This window comes from Rhagoletis pomonella, unplaced genomic scaffold (genome assembly GCF_013731165.1).
Source record: "Rhagoletis pomonella isolate Grant_MI unplaced genomic scaffold, Rhpom_1.0 Rhpom_scaffold_01048, whole genome shotgun sequence".
NCBI lineage: Eukaryota > Metazoa > Arthropoda > Insecta > Diptera > Tephritidae > Rhagoletis > Rhagoletis pomonella.
Genome location: NW_023459602.1, coordinates 29,912 through 52,728, shown reverse-complemented (window position 1 = coordinate 52,728; position 22,817 = coordinate 29,912). Strand labels below are relative to the sequence as shown.

The 22,817-nt window shown below is 35.2% G+C and overlaps 6 protein-coding genes across 7 annotated transcripts; 4 read left to right on the top strand and 2 right to left on the bottom strand.

The window, feature by feature from the left end:
- Window positions 1-2,453, top strand: LOC118751866 (transcription termination factor 5, mitochondrial-like). Its single transcript, XM_036486692.1, has 4 exons — window positions 1-378; window positions 443-1,421; window positions 1,488-1,712; window positions 1,787-2,453. The coding sequence occupies exons 1-4, from the start codon at window positions 168-170 to the stop codon at window positions 2,100-2,102; spliced, it is 1,731 nt and encodes a 576-aa protein (XP_036342585.1). The 5' UTR covers window positions 1-167; the 3' UTR covers window positions 2,103-2,453.
- A 435-nt stretch (window positions 2,454-2,888) lies between these two features.
- On the bottom strand, window positions 2,889-4,270 carry LOC118751863 (putative tRNA (cytidine(32)/guanosine(34)-2'-O)-methyltransferase 1). 2 transcript variants are annotated; one of them, XM_036486688.1, is made up of 4 exons: window positions 4,179-4,270; window positions 3,992-4,119; window positions 3,278-3,933; window positions 2,889-3,203 (listed from the first exon to the last, which is right to left on the bottom strand). In XM_036486688.1, exons 2-4 carry the CDS (start codon window positions 4,110-4,112, stop codon window positions 3,012-3,014), a joined length of 969 nt encoding a protein of 322 aa, XP_036342581.1. In that variant the 5' UTR covers window positions 4,113-4,119; window positions 4,179-4,270; the 3' UTR covers window positions 2,889-3,011. The 2 variants fall into 2 exon arrangements, with proteins under 2 accessions (XP_036342581.1, XP_036342582.1); XM_036486689.1 differs by having other exon boundaries at window positions 3,992-4,113.
- A 62-nt stretch (window positions 4,271-4,332) lies between these two features.
- Window positions 4,333-5,563, top strand: LOC118751864 (ribosome production factor 2 homolog). The gene is made up of 3 exons (XM_036486690.1): window positions 4,333-4,473; window positions 4,527-4,742; window positions 4,794-5,563. The coding sequence occupies exons 1-3, from the start codon at window positions 4,454-4,456 to the stop codon at window positions 5,500-5,502; spliced, it is 945 nt and encodes a 314-aa protein (XP_036342583.1). The 5' UTR covers window positions 4,333-4,453; the 3' UTR covers window positions 5,503-5,563.
- On the bottom strand, window positions 5,525-6,431 carry LOC118751865 (COMM domain-containing protein 2-like). Its single transcript, XM_036486691.1, has one exon. It carries the CDS (start codon window positions 6,269-6,271, stop codon window positions 5,606-5,608), a length of 666 nt encoding a protein of 221 aa, XP_036342584.1. The 5' UTR covers window positions 6,272-6,431; the 3' UTR covers window positions 5,525-5,605.
- A 1,633-nt stretch (window positions 6,432-8,064) lies between these two features.
- On the top strand, window positions 8,065-11,223 carry LOC118751860 (ralA-binding protein 1-like). Its single transcript, XM_036486686.1, has 5 exons — window positions 8,065-8,278; window positions 8,348-8,486; window positions 8,537-9,094; window positions 9,182-9,490; window positions 9,712-11,223. Exons 1-5 carry the CDS (start codon window positions 8,179-8,181, stop codon window positions 10,649-10,651), a joined length of 2,046 nt encoding a protein of 681 aa, XP_036342579.1. The 5' UTR covers window positions 8,065-8,178; the 3' UTR covers window positions 10,652-11,223.
- A 681-nt stretch (window positions 11,224-11,904) lies between these two features.
- LOC118751861 (malate dehydrogenase, mitochondrial-like) lies at window positions 11,905-19,228 on the top strand. The gene is made up of 4 exons (XM_036486687.1): window positions 11,905-12,155; window positions 12,377-12,584; window positions 17,351-17,547; window positions 18,331-19,228. The coding sequence occupies exons 1-4, from the start codon at window positions 12,090-12,092 to the stop codon at window positions 18,868-18,870; spliced, it is 1,011 nt and encodes a 336-aa protein (XP_036342580.1). The 5' UTR covers window positions 11,905-12,089; the 3' UTR covers window positions 18,871-19,228.
- Window positions 19,229-22,817: the final 3,589 nt, after the last annotated feature.

Sequence of the window (22,817 nt, the reverse complement as noted above, 5' to 3'; positions counted from 1 at the left end):
GTAGGAAGTATAAATTCGCCTTGCCTTGTACCGAATCTAAAAATCACAACAAAAAAGCAATAATGGATAACACGCAAAGAAATAAAAACAGCTGTTGCGAAAACAAATGGGATATAAATCCTTCTGGCTCTTATCTAGATTAAAACTTTTCAAACTTAATTAAAATTATGTTGCGAAACAACCAGAAAAGCATAACTCGTTTGATCGGACACTTTGAAGGGATGTTCCAACGCAACTTTGCTTCGAACATCCGTCGAAGTAGCAAGTCCATGACCTCAAAGAACAACATTCACGCCGTCTCCCCACCAGAAAGTGCTAATGGACTAGAAGTGCCTCAGGAGGAGCCAGTGAATGCACACTATTTAAAATGCCAAATAGGTAAGTGGAGTAGACTACAACGTTGGCTTATAACTAAAAACCTTCTTTTGTAATAACTATTCAGGCTCCACTCATCGTAGATGGAATGCCGTACTAGAAAAGCATCCAGAATTGAAAACCGTTAAACGACAAGACGCAGTTAACACAGCCAATGCTTTGAAGAGGTTAAATTTTGATGTCGAAACAATACTCACAAAGCCATTAATGCTATATCAAAATGCCCTAACAGTCGAGAATCGTTACCAAGTTCTTCATGAGTGTGGGTTTAAACCCATCACTCTGGTGTTGTTGTCGAAATACATAACTGTTTTAAATAAGACAGTTTCTATGTTGAAATCCCATGGATATATCCCATTCGAAGCAAATGTATTGGAAAACTTATGTAACAGTTTCAATGATCTGGAGCTACCCGCCGAAAGATTTAAGGATTTAAACGAAGCAATACATCTAAAATATTTACGAGAATGCATACTTAATGCATATCTGCGGCAACGTTTAGATATGAACGACAACGACATTAAAAAACTATGGCAAGTGTACCACCGTGTGCGCCACCGCAGTTTCAAATCAGTCCAATCAGTAGTGCAGGTGCTGCTCGAAGATCTACGATTTCCAAAAGAGCGTATAATTAAAAATGCTTACCTATTATATGGTGATGCGGATAATATTCGGCGCATTATCAAAGAAATTGTAAGCATAGATGGGCAGGATATGCGCGATATTGTCTATCGACGTCCGAAGATATTAATGTCTTCCTGTGATGGATTGTTGAAAACACTTGAACATGTAAAAGCTTATGGCATTTCTGAATCGGCAGTCATAAAATGTTTGGAAATATTGACACTTGGATCGGATACAGTATTGGAACGACTGAAAGACCTGCACACCATTGAGGAATTCAAAGTGTTGGGCACCAACCCACGTGTTCTTCGGCTGGTACATTACCAAAACAAAGCTCGTTTGCGCCTAGAATACCTGAATCAGCTAAAGGTGCGTTGTGCCTCGTTACACATTTTATCAGGGGGCTCGGAAAAGTTTGCCAAGTATGTTGTGCCTACGTATCTTAAAAAAAAATGTTATCCTTATAAAATTTTTCTTTGCTTTTACAGATTTGCACGCGAGGGAACCGATCGCACTAAAGGCCGTGATGTTGTAGTTTATTTGGCAAACATTTTGAAGAAAGACGAAAATGATGTGCGGACATTACTTGGAAGACATCCAAATTGGTGTCACATACCGGTGTTGCAACTAAAGCAGTGTTTTGATTTTTTACAATCGAAAAAGTTTCCAATATCGGCCATTTATGATAACATCCACGTATTATTATACCCCATGTAAGATTTAACATTTTCAGAATATTTCTTATAAAAAAAAAAAAAATTAATTTGCAAAATTTCCTAATTCGCAGACAACGGATAGAAGAGAAGCTTATGCAATTACAAAACCCAGAAGTTCTGGAAGAATTACAACTGCCGGTGAACAGCATTTTTTATTTGGATAACCATGAAATGCTCACACTCATTATTTACTTAATCGAATGCGAATTCCATTTTACTGGAGATGGCATTTGGACGGAACAACAAACTCAACCTGTGGAGAACTTTAACAACCTACTGCCTGATTTTCCTGAGGGCCTAAACAAAGTCTATAAATACGGAATTAAACCCGCCGAAAGCAGCAGTTCCACAGTACAAAGATCCGACTCAGTAACTGTGCAAAATTGAAAAGGTGTAAATATTAAACTTACAGATACATATGTACTATGATCGAAGTAAACGAAAGACATCGGTGTCTTATATTTCTACCATTACTTTTTAAAATACAAGGCACTGCTACTTTGCACTCACGCGATTTTGATCGCGCTAAACAAGTGCGAATATGTATGAAACTACTATATTCGATTTGGAGCGCTCGCATGCCGACCATACGCGTTTACATATGTATACTTATGTTTAAGTATGTATGTAGTTATATATTATATCTACCCCGATTCTGAACAGAAACTTCCCGGGAGTTTTCTCTTATCCTTTCCTTCTATCATGAATAAAAATTCCTTGAGGATTTTTTATATTAAATGGCGGAGTTGAGCTCTCAAAAAAGCTTTTCCGAAGTTCGAATTTCCTCCTCATAAGTTTTCGGGGAAAATGCTACTCCTGGGGGTTAATTATTGGGGGATTTCTTTCTCGGCAGAAACAAATTCCCGGAGAACAATCTCCCCGGGAGTATTAAGAATTGGCATGTATGTATGTATTTGATTTTTTAACCGATTTTACGAAAAGGAGAAGGTTATCAATTCGACGGAATGTTGTTTTTTGTTTTATGTATGTTACCGCACAACTTTGAATCACGTTAACCGATTTCTATAATTTTTTATTTTTTTTTTAAATGTTACCTCGCAGGTGGTCCCATACTAATTTGCTTTAAATCCGATCATTGGATCACGATAATCTTAAATCTTTATATGAGCATTGAAGTCGGTTTTTTTTTTGCTTAAAAATTATTTGTTTTGTTAAACAAATATGTATAAGTATTTATGATTATATGATGCCCAAGAACACAAGTTTAGTGGAAGATATTTCTATTAAGAGCCAGACACATTTAACCTTAAATGCTATTCATCGGACCATGTACATTCACTTCATCTCTGGATCGTCATTTGATACTGCAGGTTCTGATTCAGTGACATCTGCTTCATCGTCATGCTTAACAGTGATGGCTGTATGTTTAATAGAACAATTTTTAAGTTTGTCCAATATTTCTTTGTAAGCAGGAGAAATAGGTTTTTGAACAACTTCTCTGTACGTGTACTCCGAATCCTCATTTAGCTTTACATAAGTAAGAAATCGGTTACATTAATTTTATATTCATCAAATAGAGCTATTTTTGTCTCAATACTCACATTCAAACTGTACGACATATCCGAATCGAAGCCTCTTAGATCACCGCACACAACAAACGGTATAAGTTTTTGATTTACTTTCGAGTCGGTTGCATTAACTATCATTTGCACATCGTCGACCATAGGATTGATCATTTGTGGAATGTAGCCATCTGGACATCGATAGTTTTGGCACACGACGAACGCTTCAATACTAGAATTACGCGAGCTTGCAGGTTTGGCAATTGATACTTTCTCGAAGAATATGCGCAACTGGGAGTAAAGTAAACTTGTGTCTTTACCGCGGAAAATCTTAGCCACGAAATTTCCTCCAGTCATTAGCACGTGTGTGGTTATACTAAGTGCAGCTAGCAGCAACTGGCTTTGAATGTATTCGTCGATATCATGTAGACCAGTAACATCAGGTGCGCCATCACAAATAACCAGTTGTGCCTTTTGTGATTCACCACCAAAATGGTCAATTATTGCCTGGGCAGTGCTTAATTTTGTTATATCACCTTGAAGCTGCGTAACTCCAGGCAATGGTGCCATTGCTTGCAAATCTACTGCGATAATTTTGACCTCCTCATTGTTAGTACGATTTTCATAGAGACGTTTGGAAAGCACCTGCGTCCAGCTACCGGGAGCAGCGCACAAGTCTACAGCGCGTGTGACATCTTGTAAACAAAGAAATTCTGTGTAAAAATTATGAAAACGAAACCATTGCAACAATACCTTTCAAAATGTGGAACTTTTCATCGATCTGCAAAAGTTTAAAAGCGCTCCGAGCTCTCCAGCCCTCTTCTTTGGCTAATCGATAGTAAATGTCTCGCTTGTCTTTAGAGGTTTTTCCCATTCTAAAGCTTCACTTCAATTTATTAAATTTTCACTATTTTACTTATTTCTTTTCATACAGTTTTACCTTTTATTTTTTATTGACTATGCATTTTTTAGATTACATACGCCTTTTCCTTTTTCGCAATAAAATAGAACTGGAGAAACATCGATGGAGACGATACATCGACTATTTATACATCAAGTGTAAAATTTTCGATGTATTGAAGCAAAACATCGATATTTTCTATGCATCGATGTTTTTCCGACATCCCTATTTTAAATATCATATCTTGTCAACACGTGCAACGGCCGGAATACAAATATTTTTTATTTTTCGCTTAGATTTAAAAACAAATCGACATGTCTTTAATGCGGATTAGGTAAATACTTCAAGACAGATAATTATGCAAACATTTAAAATTTTATTAATTAGGAAACCGAAAACTCGCAAGGGTAAAAAAATATTGGTGGCGCGGGAGCCGCAGCTTATAGAGTCCACTCGTAATATGCTCTTTGTCGATGGACGCAAATGTGGCGGAGATATAAAATCATGCATGAAGGACCTGCAACAACTGCGCAAGCCTCTGCTAAAAGTGCTAAACCGTAAAAATGACATTACACCTTTTGATGACCCTTCTTCTTTGGAATTGTGAGTCTTTTATGGCCTTTAACAAACCCCTCCTGATATCTTTTTTTTAAGTTTGACTATGAAAAATGATTGTGCTCTTTTTGCATTTGGCTCAACGTCTAAAAAGCGCCCAAATAATTTGGTACTTGGACGCATTTTTGAAAATGAGGTGTTGGATATGATAGAATTGGGTATAAAACATTACACGGCAATGTCGGAGTTCAAAACCGAAAAAATTGGAACAAATGTTAAACCATGTTTAATATTTAATGGGCCACGTTGGAATCAAACTGAGGAATTGCGTCGTTTTCGGAATTTGCTTTTAGATACATTCCATAAGGATAAAGTGGACGCTATTCGTCTCCAGGGAATTGAACATGTTATAAGCTTCACATGTACCGAAGATTTGGCCATTCTGATGCGATCCTATAAGATAATGCTGAAAAAATCCGGCCAAAAGACCCCGCGCATTGAACTAGTAGAAATTGGACCTTCTGCAGATTTTTCGATCCGACGCACAAAAATTGCATCGGAGGATCTGTACAAACAGGCAAGAAAGCAGCCTAAACAATTGCAGCCAAAGAAGAAGAAGAACCTTACTTTCGATGAACTGGGAAATACACATGGTCGTGTGCATTTGGGAAAACAGAATGTGACGAAGATACAAACGCGTCGCGTGAAGGGTTTGAAGAAAACTCCGGAGGAAAAACGAGAGAACAGACAAAAGAAAAAAGAATTGTTAAAAGCAGCCGCTCAAGAGCTATTAAACAATACAGAATAGTATATGTATATAATTTTTATATGCTAGATTTTAATAAAAGTTTTAAAATTGTATTCACATACGTTTAAAAAGTTTTCATTATCGACGAAACGTACATTTCTATTTAATGTATTGCACTAACTATATTGCGTATGCGTCTACTCTTTGATTCATAAAGAGCGTTTTCTAATACTTGTATAATGTACACCAGGCTACTCAAATCTGTCTGCACAAGCAGATCCTTTCGGTTTCGCCGCTCGTCCGGATGAATTGCTTGCTGCTCGCCAACTTCTAGCAAATCTCTGTTTTCATTTTTAGGTTCGGTATGTAGAAATAACTTCATTGTTACGCGTATACTGTTTTGTCTTAAAAGACTGCGTGTTGCTATACGTACCTCCAATCGCCATTCAATATTTACCAACCGATATGCTCGTATATTCGCAGACTTAATGGATCCCTCGATAAAGTGATGTTTGCTGTGCACAAATTGTGTTAGCACTTCTATAATGTTATCATTATAGCCTTCCTCTTGTTGCAATTGTTTTAAGTCAATTTCACTAGCATTAGCCTTAGTAGCATCAATAAGCAAGGCAATAAGTGCTTCAATTGCATGCTGAACTTCTTCTGGATTTGAAACATATTTTGTGGCAAGTTGCTGATAGCGTGGAATGTTGGGGCCGTAACTCAAGTATTCAAAAGCAGACTTGCACAGCTCTACAATATCATCAGGGGACCGCTGGTGCAACAACTGTAAATGCTCACGTTGTTCTTTCTTTAGATTTAATAACATTTTTCTATTTTAGCTTTTAAATTATTTAATTCGTAAATCAGATTCCATCGATATACCTAGGAGTAATTAAAAGTTGATTCCAAATAATTCGTCAACAACTATCGAAATACATAAATAACAACAGCTGACGAATCGTCGCTCAACAAATAAGGCTGTGGTTTCGTTAAGAGCGATTTTTCGTCTGATGGCAGAAAAACGCTTTTTTGACAGATAAGATAAAATTTATGAAAATGCACAGCGCATGCCACATCCATATATTGTTTTAGCTGCTGCGCGAAGCGATAATGGAAAACTCCATGAACGAAAGACACAAGATCACGCGGGAAGGAAAGAAAGAGAAAAGTTATTTTCTAGCTGCCGAAATCTCGACGCCATCTTTGTTAGAGTCGCTTTATTTTGACTCTAAAACTACGGGGCATAAAATTTAATTACACTGCTGATATTCTTGAAACTAAATATATAAAATCCACAGCAATTTTCACCAGTCAAATAGGCATCAGCTTAAAATTGCTAACACGATCGATGCGAAGCCGAAAATTAAGACCAATCCTAAGCTGAAGACCAAAAGAAGTGTCAAATTTTGGTGAATTTGTATGCTGTTAAGTAGCTGTAAGACGTGACAAGTGCAAGTCCTTTACAAAAGTCTCTCAAACTGAAGAATTTCCAAAACAGATTGCAGGAGCAGTTACACTTTGCATGTTAGGTGGCTTTCGAGCTGTTTTTATTTCTGAAAATCAAACTTTCCGATACTATTTTTTGTCTGTTTACACGGTTAATGTCAACAAGTCCACTCCAATATGTTTTTAACAGGCTAAATTATGGGAACGATTTATTCACATGGAATAAGGCTGATTTTGTTGTTTAAAATTTAATTTTTTTTTTATTATTTGATCGCGTTAAAAGTTTATTTATTAATAATCAAAAGTTTTCTTTTCCAACAACAAATCAATTCATAAAACAATAAATTTAACTTCAGGAATTTAAGCAAGTGCAAAAACATACAGTTTAATTACCCTACAGATGGAAATATCCATCAAACACTCCCATGACGTTTTTAATGCCAATGTGCAAAAAATGATGAAAACAAATGTACACATGTGATATTTTATCTTCTTTCAACTTATGGCCTTAACTATAACCTTAACCTTTTTAACCAACGCAAAATTTGCAAATGTGTTAGTAAGATATATGAGAATGTTATACCAGGTTCACATATAAGTCGATTATCCTCATTTTCGAGCTTAACACCCTAATCTGTAATTATAACAAGAGATTAGCCATATAAAATTCGTACCTTGTTAATCTGTAATTATAAAATAATCTCAGATTTAACCGATAACTTTTCGGTGTCCATCCTAGTTTTATCGATTGTTTTTGCGAAAGAGAGGAGAAATGCCAAATGTAAAAGTAAACAAAAATGTACGCTAGCAAGTAAAAGAGGTTTGTAAAGGTATTTTTAATAAAATGTTAAGTTAAAATATATTTATATTGCAAATTAGAGAAGAAAAACGTGATCACGGTGGCACAGAGAAGAAACATAAATTTCCCTTGAGATGTGAGAATAACAAGCACAACAAATTTGACGGCTAATAATCTGAGATTTGCCTGTGTAAACGGGGTGATTAAAAAACGAGCTTTGATTGAGATAATATTGATATGTGAACATAGTTTTAGTTTCCATCACCAAATTCTTATAGGGTAGTGAGTCAAGGCTCCTTTTGTTCTATGCCTTTACGTGTTTGCTGCACTGTGTCCGATAAAACTTTCATCGATTATTGGGAGCGATGTTGTCAATTAACAGCTGTTCTGTTGACAAATGAGAAAAATGTAAACTGTGAAGTTCTCTACGGTAAATAATTTTCTTGTTTATTTATTAATAAATAAAACACTCATACCGTAAATAAATAATGGATTTCGACAGTCCGGATGTGGAAAAAGATTTTCCTGGGCTGTATGCCTCTGAGGGTGGAGATGGAAAATCGAAAAAGAGCAAAGAAGATAGCGATTGTAAGTCGGCATTTTGCAAATTGAAAATAAATTAAATCTGTTTAATAAGAAATTCAAATATGTTTGCAGATAGCGAAAGCGACCATGATAAATTAAGTAAAAAGGACTTGCTTATTGGTAGAAGAAAGGACAAGAAAGATAAAGGCAAAGACCGCGGTTATGCGGCGTTGGAGGGAGAAAGCTCTCCAGAGGAGGATTTGGATGCCAAGTAAGTTTTCTGTCTGTGGAAAAGTATGATATTTTTTAATGTCTCTGTAGAAGTCCATCGAAATCCAAAAAATCAAAGGCATTCAAATTTGCTTCTTCAAAAAGTAAAGAGAAGCGTGAAAAGTCGCGTGATAAGGAAAAGTCGGAGAAGGAGGCACGGGAAGATGAAAAACCGCAGGAAAAGGTAAAGACGGAAAAAGAAAAGGATCATAAGAAGAAAGATAAGGAGCGCAAGGAAAAAGAAAAGAAGGAAAAATCAAAAGATAAAGAAAAGGATAAAGACAAAAAGGACAAGAAGGCAAAACAAGTAAACAATGTATCTGTGGAAGTACTTGAATTGGGCGACGTACAGCCAGTTTTCGGAGTTTCAGTTAGTTTAGCCACGGAACGGAGCCGCTGTCATGACGGTGTTGACCTACCGCTTGTGGTGCGCGATTGTATAGACTACCTTCAAGAGCACGCTCTTAAAAGTGATCAAATCTATAAAGTAGAACCGTTAAAAACACGCATCCAACATTTCAAACGTCTGTATAATAATAGAGAAAGGCAACCAGAAACAGATGAATTGGATATACCAACGGCCTGCGCGCTGTTGAAATTGTTTTTACGGTACATATTACAATGCTTTCATATGTTAAAGTTAAACTGTATCTTGTGTTATTTTTTTTTTACTTGTAATTTTTGTGTTTATTTTAGTGAATTGCCTGAACCGATTTTAACCACGGATTTGATATCACGTTTTGAAGATGCGGCATCAATTAATTCGCAGAGCAAACAACAGGAGGAGCTAAAACAACTACTTGAACTACTTCCCAGCTGCAACCGAACACTGTTATCATGGATTCAACTCCACTTTAACGCGGTTATTCTACATGGTAAACATAATAAACTAACAACCGAATCGTTGGCAATGCTGTTAAGCCCACCCATGCAGATGTCACACCGGCTGTTGGTTGCGCTGTTATCTCAAAGTGAGATCTTGTTTGCTGATATGACTCTTATCAAGTAAGTAAATTAAATAAAACTGAGAAGATCTCGAACATCTTGATAAGATAGAAAAAATCAGTTTTAAAATGTAAAATAAGTTAAGAATAGATTGTTGCTTCAAACAAGCAGTATGTTGTCAAGACGAAAACCGCATCGCCTTTACAGACTCGTCAAAATGATCATAAAGTAGAAAATATGGAATTAAGATAAAATTTTTGTTGACTTATTCTTTCATACAGATATATTCCTCCAATAACAGCATCAAGTCCGAAACTCCCAGAAACTCCGGAAGATATTCAAGTAGAGCTACGCAAACAAGAAAGCTTACTAGCTCAAATTCACGCAGAAATGAATGCTGGTTTCGTTTCCAAAAAACGCGAGGAACAGCTATGGGAAGTGCAACGCATAATTACTCAACTTAAACGCAAATTACGCAGCTTTGAGAAGCGACAAGAAAAGTCAATGGAAGAGTCACAAACAGCCAGCACATGTACACTACCCAATAGCAGTGACACGACTGACTCAAAATCCACCCAACCACTTCAAGGTTGTGATGCACCCCTCGTAAATGGATCGGCCAAAACGCCCATAAAATCCGTGTTTATTAAAGACGAAACTAAAATTAAAACTAATACCAAGTTTACTACTGAGTCACCGGAAACAACTGCAACAAGGAGTTCTTTAACCCACGACAATGTAGATTATGAAGCAACTGACGTATTGCAAAATGAACCACAAAATGTCATCCATTCGGAAGAATCGCAACTTGCAGTAGATGGTACACATCCTGATGGATTTTACATTGATGAAGATTCTTCCTTCCTAATGGTACCTAAGACACATCCTGAATATTCTGAACTAATTAGATTGCAATTAGAAAGTCAGGAGTTACTTGCTTGGAAGAATCAATTACAGGCGCGTATTACTGCAGAAAGAGCGGAAGTATTAAGGCTAAAACAACAACATCAACAGCTATTGGCTGCAAATTGTGCAAATGTAGCCTCAGACGATGCTGCGGCTGGTGGCGATGGTGATTACGAAAAAATAATAGAGCACTATATACGCGAGAACACCTTATTGGAACACAAAAAGCAAATGCTTGTCCAAGAGATATTCGACGAGAGGCGCGAATGCATTGCAATGCAAGTGGAATTGGCGCTGCAAAAATTTAAAATTTAACGAACAAATACATAGGTCTAAATATGTACATATGTTTAGGCGCGTACCGCCATAAACATCTATGTATGCAAAAAAAGTTTTTATATTTTTTAGGTACAAATCCCTTTCTTGCTGGAAGATATTCATAACTCAACAAAACAAAAAACGGCTTTAAAGCTTTTGGTCAATGTTTTCCTATTACTTTCCTGCTATATTTGCTAACCAAAGTGAAAATGAGTAAAGCTGCACAATTGACCCTAATTTTGACACAACATAAAAGAAAAGCCATTTTAGATTATGACAATCTTCCAGGAAACGAGCGATATATACACACATACAGTCAGTGTCAAATGTATGTAAGTGTACACCTTGTTCCAACTATTTTCATGAAAATTTTTTTCATGTTTCAACCATTAATTTTGTAGAATTTTTTTGTCTATTTTTGTATGGAAGAAAATGCGCAACACCCTCCACAAAAAAAAAATCTAAAAAGACAACGGTAATTCCGAGCGACTTTGAACTTGCACTTTGTTTTACTAAAATTGAACGGGCTACAAAACTGCATACTCTAAAATTTTCTAGAAATTCTGAATGAAAATTTTGAAATTTTGATGAACGTTTTTCGAACGTTTTTTTTGAACTTTATACAAAGTGTGAAACTTTGATTTATATGGTTTATGTTAAATAATAATCTATATTTTCATAAATAATTAATGAAAAAAAATTTTCATTAAAATAATTGGGAATATTATATTATAACAACGTATTCACTTATATTACTCAGTGAATTGTATGTATATAGCACAGTTCAAAAGTATTTATAAATATGTTTTCTGCTTTTAAAATATCTGAACATCTTTAGATTAAGAAATTATCAGATTGTCAATAGTTTGTACAAAACAATTGATTATATTTTATTGATCAAAAACAAAAAAATATTGAGATTATTTTAACTACCCAGTGCATATGTAGCAATGTAAGTAAATCTACTTAATTAATAAAATTACACGCTTGAAAAAAGATCCAATTTTCCAATTACTCGGCTTATTAAACAAAAAGCGAATTAATTCTTTTTTAAAATACTTTAAAATTCAAAACAAAAAGTTCTAATTAGTAGTTCCCTAGTAGTAGAGGCATTAAAGTGCCACCAACTTCAAGCAGGCGAAGGCATTGTACGTGAACGTCAAATCGTAGCACATACACAAATGTACATGCAGAACGTACATGTTTTGATTGCGCAGCCGCTGGCATGCGGTTATCACACGCGTCGCTGTCGCATATGTCAAATTGATCTGTTCCTCTGCTTCCGTGTACATGGGGTGTCGTTGTTATTGTTGTGAATTCGTCGACTTCGCTGCTTTGTAGCTCGCAATTTTTTTTAGGCAAGAATCAGCAGCCATCGAAGCAGGAAGAGGTTACAGCGAGTGCACTTAATTTTGTAAAGTAAAAAAATAGCAAAATGTTGAAGCAAGTAACCAAACAATTGGCTATCCAATCCGTGAGGAATTTCGCTACCACAAAGCAGGTGATTATCAATTATTTATTGCAAAGAGTTTAGTAAAACAGCTCAGTTCGAATATGCCGTGAAGTGACGAGTGCATGCAGTTTACGTAATCATCAGTAAAGTAATAATTTAGGAAAATGTTAATAAAATAATACGAAAAATCTGAGTGAATGAAATCTTCTCCAAATATGATGCCGTATTTGCAATGGCAAATGTTAAAATATGTTGAATTTATATTTTAGAACAACTTCAAGGTCACAGTATGCGGTGCCTCTGGTGGTATTGGACAGCCCCTTTCGCTGTTATTGAAGAACAACCCATTGGTTACGAACCTGTCACTGTATGATATCGTGCACACACCCGGCGTTGCTGCCGATTTGTCGCACATTGACACCCAAAGTACCACTGAGGGACACGTCGGACCAGAGCAATTGGGCAAAGCTCTAAAAAGTAAGTTTATCATCTTGAATTGTATTTCATCATAATTACAACAAAAGAGGAGGTTTTCTGCGCGATGGCCTTCGATTTAAATGAAACTTTGCACGTATGCTACTTTCATAGCAAAGCCATAATTTCAGGAGCTACCCAGTAGATAACTTCAGGAGTTAAAAGCCGTTCAGAAAGGCCTTACTGAGACCCAAGAGGCCTTCTACTCTACATTCCTTTCTCCTTTTTTGTATGGAGTGGCACAAATTGAAGGGCTTCTTCTTTCGCTACCCATGAGAAGCCTTCCAGATGGGCTTTTATAGGACGTACTCCAGAGGGCCTTTTGGAGGAGTTCTTTTAAAGTGGCTTTTATATATAAAAATCATACATCTTTGAAGCATTTGCTAAGGTTTATATCAAATTTGTGTTATTGCAACATAAATGTTTATTGAAATTCATTTGTAATGCTAAATAATTTAAATTTTTGCATTCGCTTACATTGTAAATGGATAAGCCCTTCTAGAAGGCATGCAAGGAAGCACTTTTTTCTGCGTTTCTTGTGTAGGCCTCTTTGAATAGCTTTACTTAAGAAGGCCTACCTAAATTATCTTCTGGGTAAGAGACTTTCGGAAAGCATTCTTGACAGTAAAGATGCCTTCCGCTCTGCATTCCTTTTTCCTTTCCTTTTTGCATGGAGTGACACAGATTGAAGGTCTGCTTTCACAGCCGACAAACGAATATAAAATTCACTATGGGTAAAGAAAACGTAGGAAAAATAAACTATTTGGACATAACAATTAATCCTTTCCGGTCAAATCTGTCCCTGATGAATATAAAAATTTTTTCCTCTTAATTGCAAGGTCCATAGAGCCTCATAATACAAAAAGTAAAAAAAAATATATATATTCAAAAGTTGTTTTGGGTAGCTATTAGGGCTACCTCAAATTTGTGCAATATATTGTACAAAAGTCCGCAAACGAGTAAAAGCACTCAAGAAAACTCAATAAATATTTCACTAAGTTTGACGGAATAAAACTTTTATTTCAATGAAAATGAACTTATGTATGTACAAAATAATTGTTTTTACTGCAGATATGTTGGAATGAATATTTTATATCTTTTTAAGTATGTTTAGTTAAGATTTGCATTACAAAATTTTTAATTTTCTCCATGCGAAAAGAATTATAAAAAGAAATTTTGAAAAATTTCAGATACAATTATAATATACCATACAAATGACCGTTTTAATAAACCTTCGCGGTTTTTCTGCCTTCAGTAGATCAAGAAATCAAAAACCTACCCTTTACTGGAACAACAGCGCACAAGCTCTTCAAAAACAACGGCAAAAACCACCCTAATTGCCTGTTAAACAGCAAACTCTGCGGACGTTTTTACAAGACACTTAAAAAAAAAAACTTTGGAAACTTTCATACTGTCAGAAGTTATGCTACTTTTTCTCCTGATGTTCCGCATACACGACTACGTGGCAGCACCTAATTGCACGCTTCTTACAGCATAATACCGTTATATGCGAATGTGGCATGTGAATTCGTGAATAGTACATATCGCACACGATCTTCAAAAGTGACACAATTCAAAATTTGGCAATTCAAACTTTATCGATTTTGATTTTGAGGGTTGCGGTTACCATGTACGCACTGTAAATGTTTTTCATCGGATAAACAGAATTTAAGTTAAGAACAATTAAAAGGTTAAAGCTATGAAAAGCGCGTTTTGAAAAAAATTGGTTTCGAAATTTTTTTTGTATAGGAGCCCCTTCCCTAAATTTCATCCTGGCTACGCACATGCGAACAGCTGATCGGAATTTTGTTTACACACAAAAGCATAAATAAAAATAAAAAAAAAAAACACGAAAAGAATATAAATTAAGATTCGCTAAAGGGTGCGTTCAGAAATGCATCGAGCCAAAGCATCAGACGCTTTTATTTCTAAACTATAAATGATGCAAATGTCCAATATACGCAACCACGGTTAAATGCCTAATTGGAACGTAATTGCGTAAATAAGATATTTTCATCAGTTGTAGTTTAGAAGTAAAAGAGACTGATGCTTTGGCTTGATGCATTTCGGAACGCACCCAAAGCTGCATTTATATGCATCGATTTCTGTCGACTGGAAAATTGAATGAGAAATCGACTAGCCCAAGCATTTACATTTTACGGTTGTACGCCAAAAATCGACTAGAAAATCGAAATATTGAAGAATTGATAGAATTTATGCCTACTTAGCTAAATTTTTGTATTTTTATTTTTATTTTTTGGATTATGACACCTGCAGCAAATGTGCGATTTGTATATGCATATGCAAGGATGATCTACCCCTTATCTATATGTTAAAGATCATGCGCTTCTGACGTAACGAAAATAAAAACAACTTATGAATCACAAGTGCATAATGGAATCTTATCAGCATGGAAAAATTACAAAAGCTATGAGTTATTAAAATATTATTTGCATCAACAGCTATTTGTTCGTATAATTGTGTTTAGGCAATGTTCCTCTGAAGTGTATTAAATTAAAATTTTTAATTTTTGTAAATGTTATTGTGGCTTGTTAGCATTTTATTTTTTTAATATTTTTATTGAGCTTTGTACCACGATTGTTTATTAGGAAAAATTGAAAAAGCAACAAAGTCTAAGCGGTAGAAGTTATAGCACTATTTCGGAGATCACCACATCTCCTCATCAGACTTCATTTTTTTCCCCTGCTCAAGTCTAGAAATATATAATATGTATGTTAAAGCTTAAACAGACGGCAGCATTGATCCGGATTAACTCGGACTTAGTGGTTTGTATTAGAGCAGTAATAAATCCGTCTGGTCATTAATACTTAGTTTGTAATTTTTCGCGTAATAAATAAAGGGAAATAAAAGGAAAAGTATACAAACAAGCTTTCAAAGAGTACATTTGAGGGAACTAAGAATACTTGAAAATTGCATTCGTGAAAGTACGAAGACTTAATCACCTTGCATTTTGCTTAAAGTGAATTGTTCTCACTATTTTCTATGGCTAACTTATAAAGCATACCGGTTTCTTACGTTTCCATCGCTATTTGGATTTTATTTAACACTTAAACACAAAATAGTGCAAAATTCGAATTGGCTTAATTTACACGCACTTTTCACATCAAATGAATTTTTTCACATTTGTTGACTTTGAAGAGGCGAAAGTACCGTTTCATGTGTCAAATGCGTATAAATGTTCAATCACCATAAAATGTCACACTATTTTCTTTAAAAAAGCATTACAGAAATCCGTTTTTGAAAAATAAACATTTTTGACTTTTGTCTATGGGGCAGTCCACTGTGCATTGTTCGAATTCTTCTAAGTAGCAGGTCATACCACTTATTAATTCTTTAAACACAAGTTTCTTTTAGATTAAGTTTGAATGGATTACACTGGTCTACAAGGGTTTTGCGAATAAGACGGGACCTGGTGTTTCCGAACGGATTTTTCGTGCTGAACACGAATCTGGGGTCCAAAACTTCCCATCACGTCACGTTTTCGAGAAAAAAGGGGTTGAAACCCCTAAAAACAGCGTTTTTGGCCATTTTTGAAAAATTGTAGAGCTGAACCCTGACGTGCTACAAACTTTGTATATGTCAGAAATTAAAGGCTAAATCGTGCCCTTTCGAATGAGCCCTATGCCGAATTAATCGCATGCACCCTTAGATCAGGGGGTGTATTTGTGTCTAGGAGTCCAATTTTTATATCCACCATATTCGACCCGTCATCTTAAATTTTTAAAATCTAACTGCAGATTCGTAATCAGCGACTTTTAATATAGTTAAAACCTTGGCATTATTAATTTTCTATGATCGTTTAAGATTAAATTCTTTCTGTGATCAATTTTTCCTGCACCCCTAAACACAAATACACCCCCTGCTTTAAGGGTGCACGCGATCAATTCGGCATAGGGCTCATTCGAAAGGGCACGGTTTAGCCTTTAATTTCTGATATATGCAAAATTTGTACCACGTCAGGGTTCAGCTCTATAATTTTTCGAAAATGGCCAAAAACGCTGTTTTTAGGGGTTTCAACCCCTTTTTTCTCGAAAACGTGACGTGATGGGACATTTTTGACCCCGGATTCGTGTTCAGCACGAAAAATCCGTTCAGAAACACCAGGTCCCGTCTTATTCGCAGAAAAAAAGTTGAAATTTGTAGACCAGTGTTATTGATATTTATTGAAAAAAAAGTAGCTGCTAATTTGGAATCTTGTGGAACTCCCGTTTGCACTGGTCTATTTGAACTTCTTCTATTATTTATTTCACCATATTTTTCCCTATTTGTTAAGAAACTTTCAAAGATTTGCAATTCGTTTCCACTTATTCTCAATTCTGCAAGTAATATTACCAAATCATTGTTGAAAATATCAACTAAGGCATTTTTAATATTAACTAAAAATCACGTTGATTCCTTTTCAAGTTTGAAATTGGTAATATTAAATAATTTTTCAGTTGACGTTTCTCTCAGTGTAAACAAGGACAAAAGCATGCCCTTTTACAGTGTTGAGTGTAACACAAAACACATTTTTCACCGTGGAAGGGCAACATTTTTTTGTTTTTTGAGGAAACTTTGCTCTTTCAGTTACAAACGAAAGCAGTTTCGCTCTCTTAACTTTACCACAAGTCTCTGAATACAAGAATTGCATTCAAAAGAATTAAACTTCATGCAGAAAATTGTCAGATGACCAATTTTCAACTCTATTTAGACTGTACTAAAAAGCAAAATGACTTAAGTTCATATTTTATTTTATTTTATTTCTAAAGATGCTGATGTTGTTGTAATTCCTGCTGGTGTACCACGTAAGCCTGGCATGACCCGTGATGACCTGTTCAACGTGAATGCTGGTATTATTCGCGACATTGCCAATGAAATTTCTAAGAGCTGCCCCAAGGCCCTGGTGGCCATCATCACCAACCCTGTTAACACCTGCGTTCCAATTGCTGCTGAAATTCTCAAGAAGGTAGTATTGTCTACTACTGTATTTATCAGTTGTATTAATACTTACATACATATATGTACATATGTACATTAGGGTGCCCATCGAAAATGTTTTTTTTTTTGGAAATTTCAAGACTCTACCCCCTAATTTTATTCGTTTTTATGAGAAATATTATTGCCTATTTTTATAAATTTTTTAAGGGTCATTTAGAGGTCGCGACCTGTCGATTTAGGTCAGAAAATACGATTTTGTAGATTTATGAGTTTTTGAATGACTATTTTTTATTCGCTTTCAAAGATCGAATATGATCTGAGAAGCGGATATATAGGCCTTTAAAATGGTATATGATAAATTAAAAAGGACCCATAAATTCTACAATTTTTATGCAATTGCAATAAATGCGGTATAAGTTTATTTGAAAATAGATTTAATTTTAGATAGTACTCCATATTTTGAAATTGTAGAAATTATCGATGGTAAAAATTAAAAAAATTAAACGAAATATGGGTATTTTTTTAATTTACCCGATAAAAAATCCCAACGAGCCTAGTCCGACCTTATATTATTACATATATATGTATATAAAAACAGTCATTCAAAAACTCATAAATCTACAAAATCGTATTTTCTGACCTAAATCGACAGGTCGCGACCTCTAAATGACCTTTAAAAGATCTATAAACAAGCAATAATATATCGATGGGCACCCTAATGTACATACAAATATGCAAATTTACACTACATTATGCCTAAATTTTCATCTTTTTTGCTGTTACCAACTAATAACCGATTACATTAATACAGGCCGGTGTCTACGACCCCAAACGCCTATTTGGCGTCTCAACTTTGGATGTGGTCCGCGCACGTGCCTTCATTGGTGCCGCTTTGGGTGTTGATCCCCAGCAAGTTGATATACCCGTTATCGGTGGACATTCCGGTGTTACAATTCTGCCCATCATCTCACAATGCCAGCCTAAATTCAAAGGTGATCAGGCCACCATTGAAAAGTTGACCGTACGCATCCAGGAAGCCGGTACTGAGGTGGTGAAAGCCAAAGCTGGCGCTGGTTCGGCTACTTTGTCTATGGCATATGCTGGTGCACGCTTCGCTGGTTCTTTGCTGAAAGGTTTGAACGGTGAGAAGGGCGTCGTCGAGTGCTCGTATGTGCAATCCACTGTCACCGAAGCGACATTTTTCTCTACCCCACTCATTTTGGGAAAGACTGGTTTACAGGAAAACTTGGGTCTGCCCAGATTGAATGATTACGAGAAGAAATTGTTGGCCGCTGCACTGCCTGAGCTTAAGAAGAACATCCAAAAGGGCGTTGAATTCGCCAATGCATAAGCTACATAAGCTTATATCTGCACTCTGCCAGCGCTCATCCCCGGAAAATAAACATCTAAGGAAATAGGGTATTTTTTTATGGACTATTTACTTCCTTTACTAGAATTGATACTGGAAAATGCTCTTAAAAAAAAGTAGCAAAAAAGGTAACAGCTACGCTACATATGTGTCTAAAATAAAAAACAAAGCCAGAAATTATTGTAACGACACTAATAAATTGTTAAGATAAAATGTTATGTAGTTGTTGTATAGGAATGATTAAATGACCAACACCTAAAAACAAAAAGCAAATAGTATCATGTATCGAAATCCAAACACTGTAACTAATGGAGAAATAATAAATGAACCTAAAAAAAAACACAAAAATTTAAAAAAAATGCATATATGTATTATGTATTTGCGAAGTTTTTGGAATATTCTTGGATACTCATATGCATGTATGTAGGTAAGATCTCGATATTTAGTTCAGTTTCATCCGAAATACGTTGCCCTTCAAAAGAAAAACATGAATAAATTTCGTCTCGTTGCAAGTTAGATACTCGCTTTTTATTGCAAATATATTTTTTACCAAAACGCGATCTTAAAAGTCCTCAATATTTTAAACATTTTTAATAGCTTTTATGTACATAACATTTATGCTAATATAAAAAATAACAAGTAATTTTTAAGCATAAAACACAACCGACTTCAATTCTCATATACAAGCTTTGGAGTACCGTTAATTTTTTCATGATCCAATGATCGGATCTTAACCAAATTAATATGGGACCACGTCGGCGACACTACCTTTCTGATAGAAAAAGAATAATCGAAATTCGACGAATTGATAACCTTCTTTTTTTGAAGTCGGTTAAAAATGGGCAGAAAATATCATTTATATTTAACTATTTGAAAATTTGCAAAATCGTTGTTACTAATCGCGAGAAAATAAATCCAAACAATTTCGAAAAAAGTTAATCTGCCTTATCCTGAGTTTCGGATGACAAAATTTCGGGTGATTTTTCTTCAGGTGAAACTCAGGATAAGGCAGAATATGAATTTCAAAAAATTATAAAATGTGTATTTTTATCATTGAGAACCAGAAGCAATTAGTTCCACAAAACAAGCTCGAAATGTTGTTTCACTTCAGAGATTTTCAGCTATAACTTCGATAATAATCAGCCATATCATAAGTTTAATTTTCCCCGAACCTGTTCACTTTTCACTTTTGGTTTCCTTGGTTTTACCATGGGCGGATGACAAATTTTCGGGTGAATTTTTTTCAGGCGAAACTAAGGACAAGGCACTTTGACTATACATACTGAGGATCCACTTGAACTCATAATTTATGGTGATTTCGTTTCTGCCACGGTGCAAAATGTGTTTGATGTTACACTCAACGCTGTAAAAGGGCATAGTTTTACCTTTTTTTTCAATTGGTACGAGGGTTGCAAATACAATTATAAATAAAATGTCACAAGTCCCCATCGATCTCACGCCTACAAAATAATTTATTCAAGGTCAAAGGTCACATCAAATGGTAAGGTTTATCACAAAAATAGGTGAGACAAAAGTGTAGATTATGCAATTATCTATAAAAACTTGTACATATAACATTTTTCTTCATAACAATTACCATTTCTGAGCCAAAAAAATTTTGTTCTCCATAATATGCACAATTTCCATTGTACTTGTGGGGTAGTGTTTTTCATTCATCGACAATTTTGCATAATTAAAATTTTTTTTTTAAGTTACTTTCGGTAAAAATATCAATATGAAAGAATCTGTTAACTTTTGGATGCTTGCACGTCAAAGCATGATCTTTCACAAATACAAAAAGGCACTGCTCGTCTAAATTGAATAATAAATGTAAAATTTACAAGTCTCACATTAAAATGATTTATTTCATATCGCTGCTGCTTCTTTTATGGTTTCCCTTAGAATATTCACTCTTTTCATCAAATATAATTCAAAATTATTTTGCAAATCGAGTCGATTTCAAAGTTTCGAATTTCAGAACATGCCCGACTGTCATTTAGTTGGCACCTCGGTTCCTGCTGAGTGCCTCTTTTCAAAAGCTAAAATACACGTAAACGTTGATTTTTCTCTTAAAAATTCCACAGCTCGGAGAAATTTTGTAGTACGATCTTGGTCAATGATGGGGTTTTTGTTCAGAATTGAATGCTCTATAAAAGTGTCCATTGCGGCGTAACCCTACCTCCCACCAACGAGGTAGTACGGGTCACTGCACCCAAATTTTCCATGAAATTCTCGTTTTTTTTTTTGCCCTTATCTAGTAAATAGCAAGAACTACAGAAAAAGTGTAAATGACAAAATTGTAGGACATTCAAATTCCTACAAATTTCTAACATCGATATTTCTTGAGGTATTAGGCTTCGAAGTTGATCCACAATTTCTACAATTTAGCTCAGTAATCCATGAAAATTCCACAAAATTGGGTTTAGTGACCCGTACTACATACCTCGCTGGTGGGATTATTAATATTAAGAGCTCAAATTTTCATGGATTTTTTTTAATGTATTTCCCACAAAAATTCGAGGTGAGAGTGAATAAAAGACAAAGTCGCCAAAAAACATCCTAATATGTATGTACATGCAATCATTTAAAAAGCTAAGCCGCTCGGTACAAGATGACCCCATAACGAGTACGCCTTCCTGCCTTACCTACATAAATGAAAGCTGAAAGTTGCTGCAACCTCAGTCCGAATCTCCACGGGTCATCTAGTATCTAAATAGCTGCTACCTTACATCTCACCCCGAATACCTGTTGGAAATTTCCATATCGTCAGCACTAATGCAAGGGGGATTATAGTCACTTTTTCCAAAAGACCAATATATGTACATACATATATATATATGTATGTATTTGAAATAATATTACAGCGTTGGTAACAATAAGTTACAGATAAATAAATGTTAATTTTTAAACCTCTTTCGCATTCTTGACACTCTTGTAAAAGGTAAATTTTGTTACCATTCATAAGCTGGCATACTTACATGAATTGATGAATATTTTGACTGCATTATCTATGAAACTTAAATCTCGGTAACAAGAAGTGGTAACATTTCTCTGCAATAAAATTTTCCGGTTATAAAATCATTGGTAACGTGCAGAAAAGGCCTGTTATTAGCATGTTTAAAAATGATCAGTAAGCATTTTAAACGTAATTTTAACAATTTTCTGCTTCTCCTATAAAATCTTAAATTTTTCGAATGCGCTCTATCGGTGACGGTGTATTCCTGCAACAGGTCGTCATATATTCCCACTTGAAGCCTTTTGAAGGCGGTATTAAAACGTTCGGCGAGTAACAGGTCTTCTTTGTTCGTATGATCCGCACGAATATAAGAGGGAAGAGTGGTAAATTTTAGACATAAGATTCCCCGTAAACCATTTTCTGCCTCCATCCATGGTTATTTAGGTGCCTACTTTAGCTATGGATGATGTTTTTGTGCCATGTTACAAATACTTACATACATATGTAGGTACATATGTATGGTTTCGGTCATCAGATCTTACACAGTCAAAAATGTGTGCACGAAAGTACAAACAACAATTTATATATTGATGTTTATAACTTTAATTGAACACTAATATACATAAAATAAAATCAGTTCTTACCTTTGAGGTACCACCTTTACGATAAAAAAAAAAAACAAACGAATTATCGAAAACGGGTTTCGTGGTCCAAAGTTATCCGGGTATATACATAAAGTAAAATATTCCGACGAATTGATAGCCTCATCCTTTTTGTTTCATGTCGTTTAAAAAGCAGAATGCACCTGGGCCACAATGCGGAAGTCAAACTTCTTTCGATTCATTTCTATTTCGTTACAAAGCAGAATTTTTCGAACGAAAAATGACACGGAAGATGGTCAAACTTGGCAAGGGATGACGAAAATTCGTTCCAAAATAAGTCGTCTTACCTGTATAACAAATTAGGAAAAAAG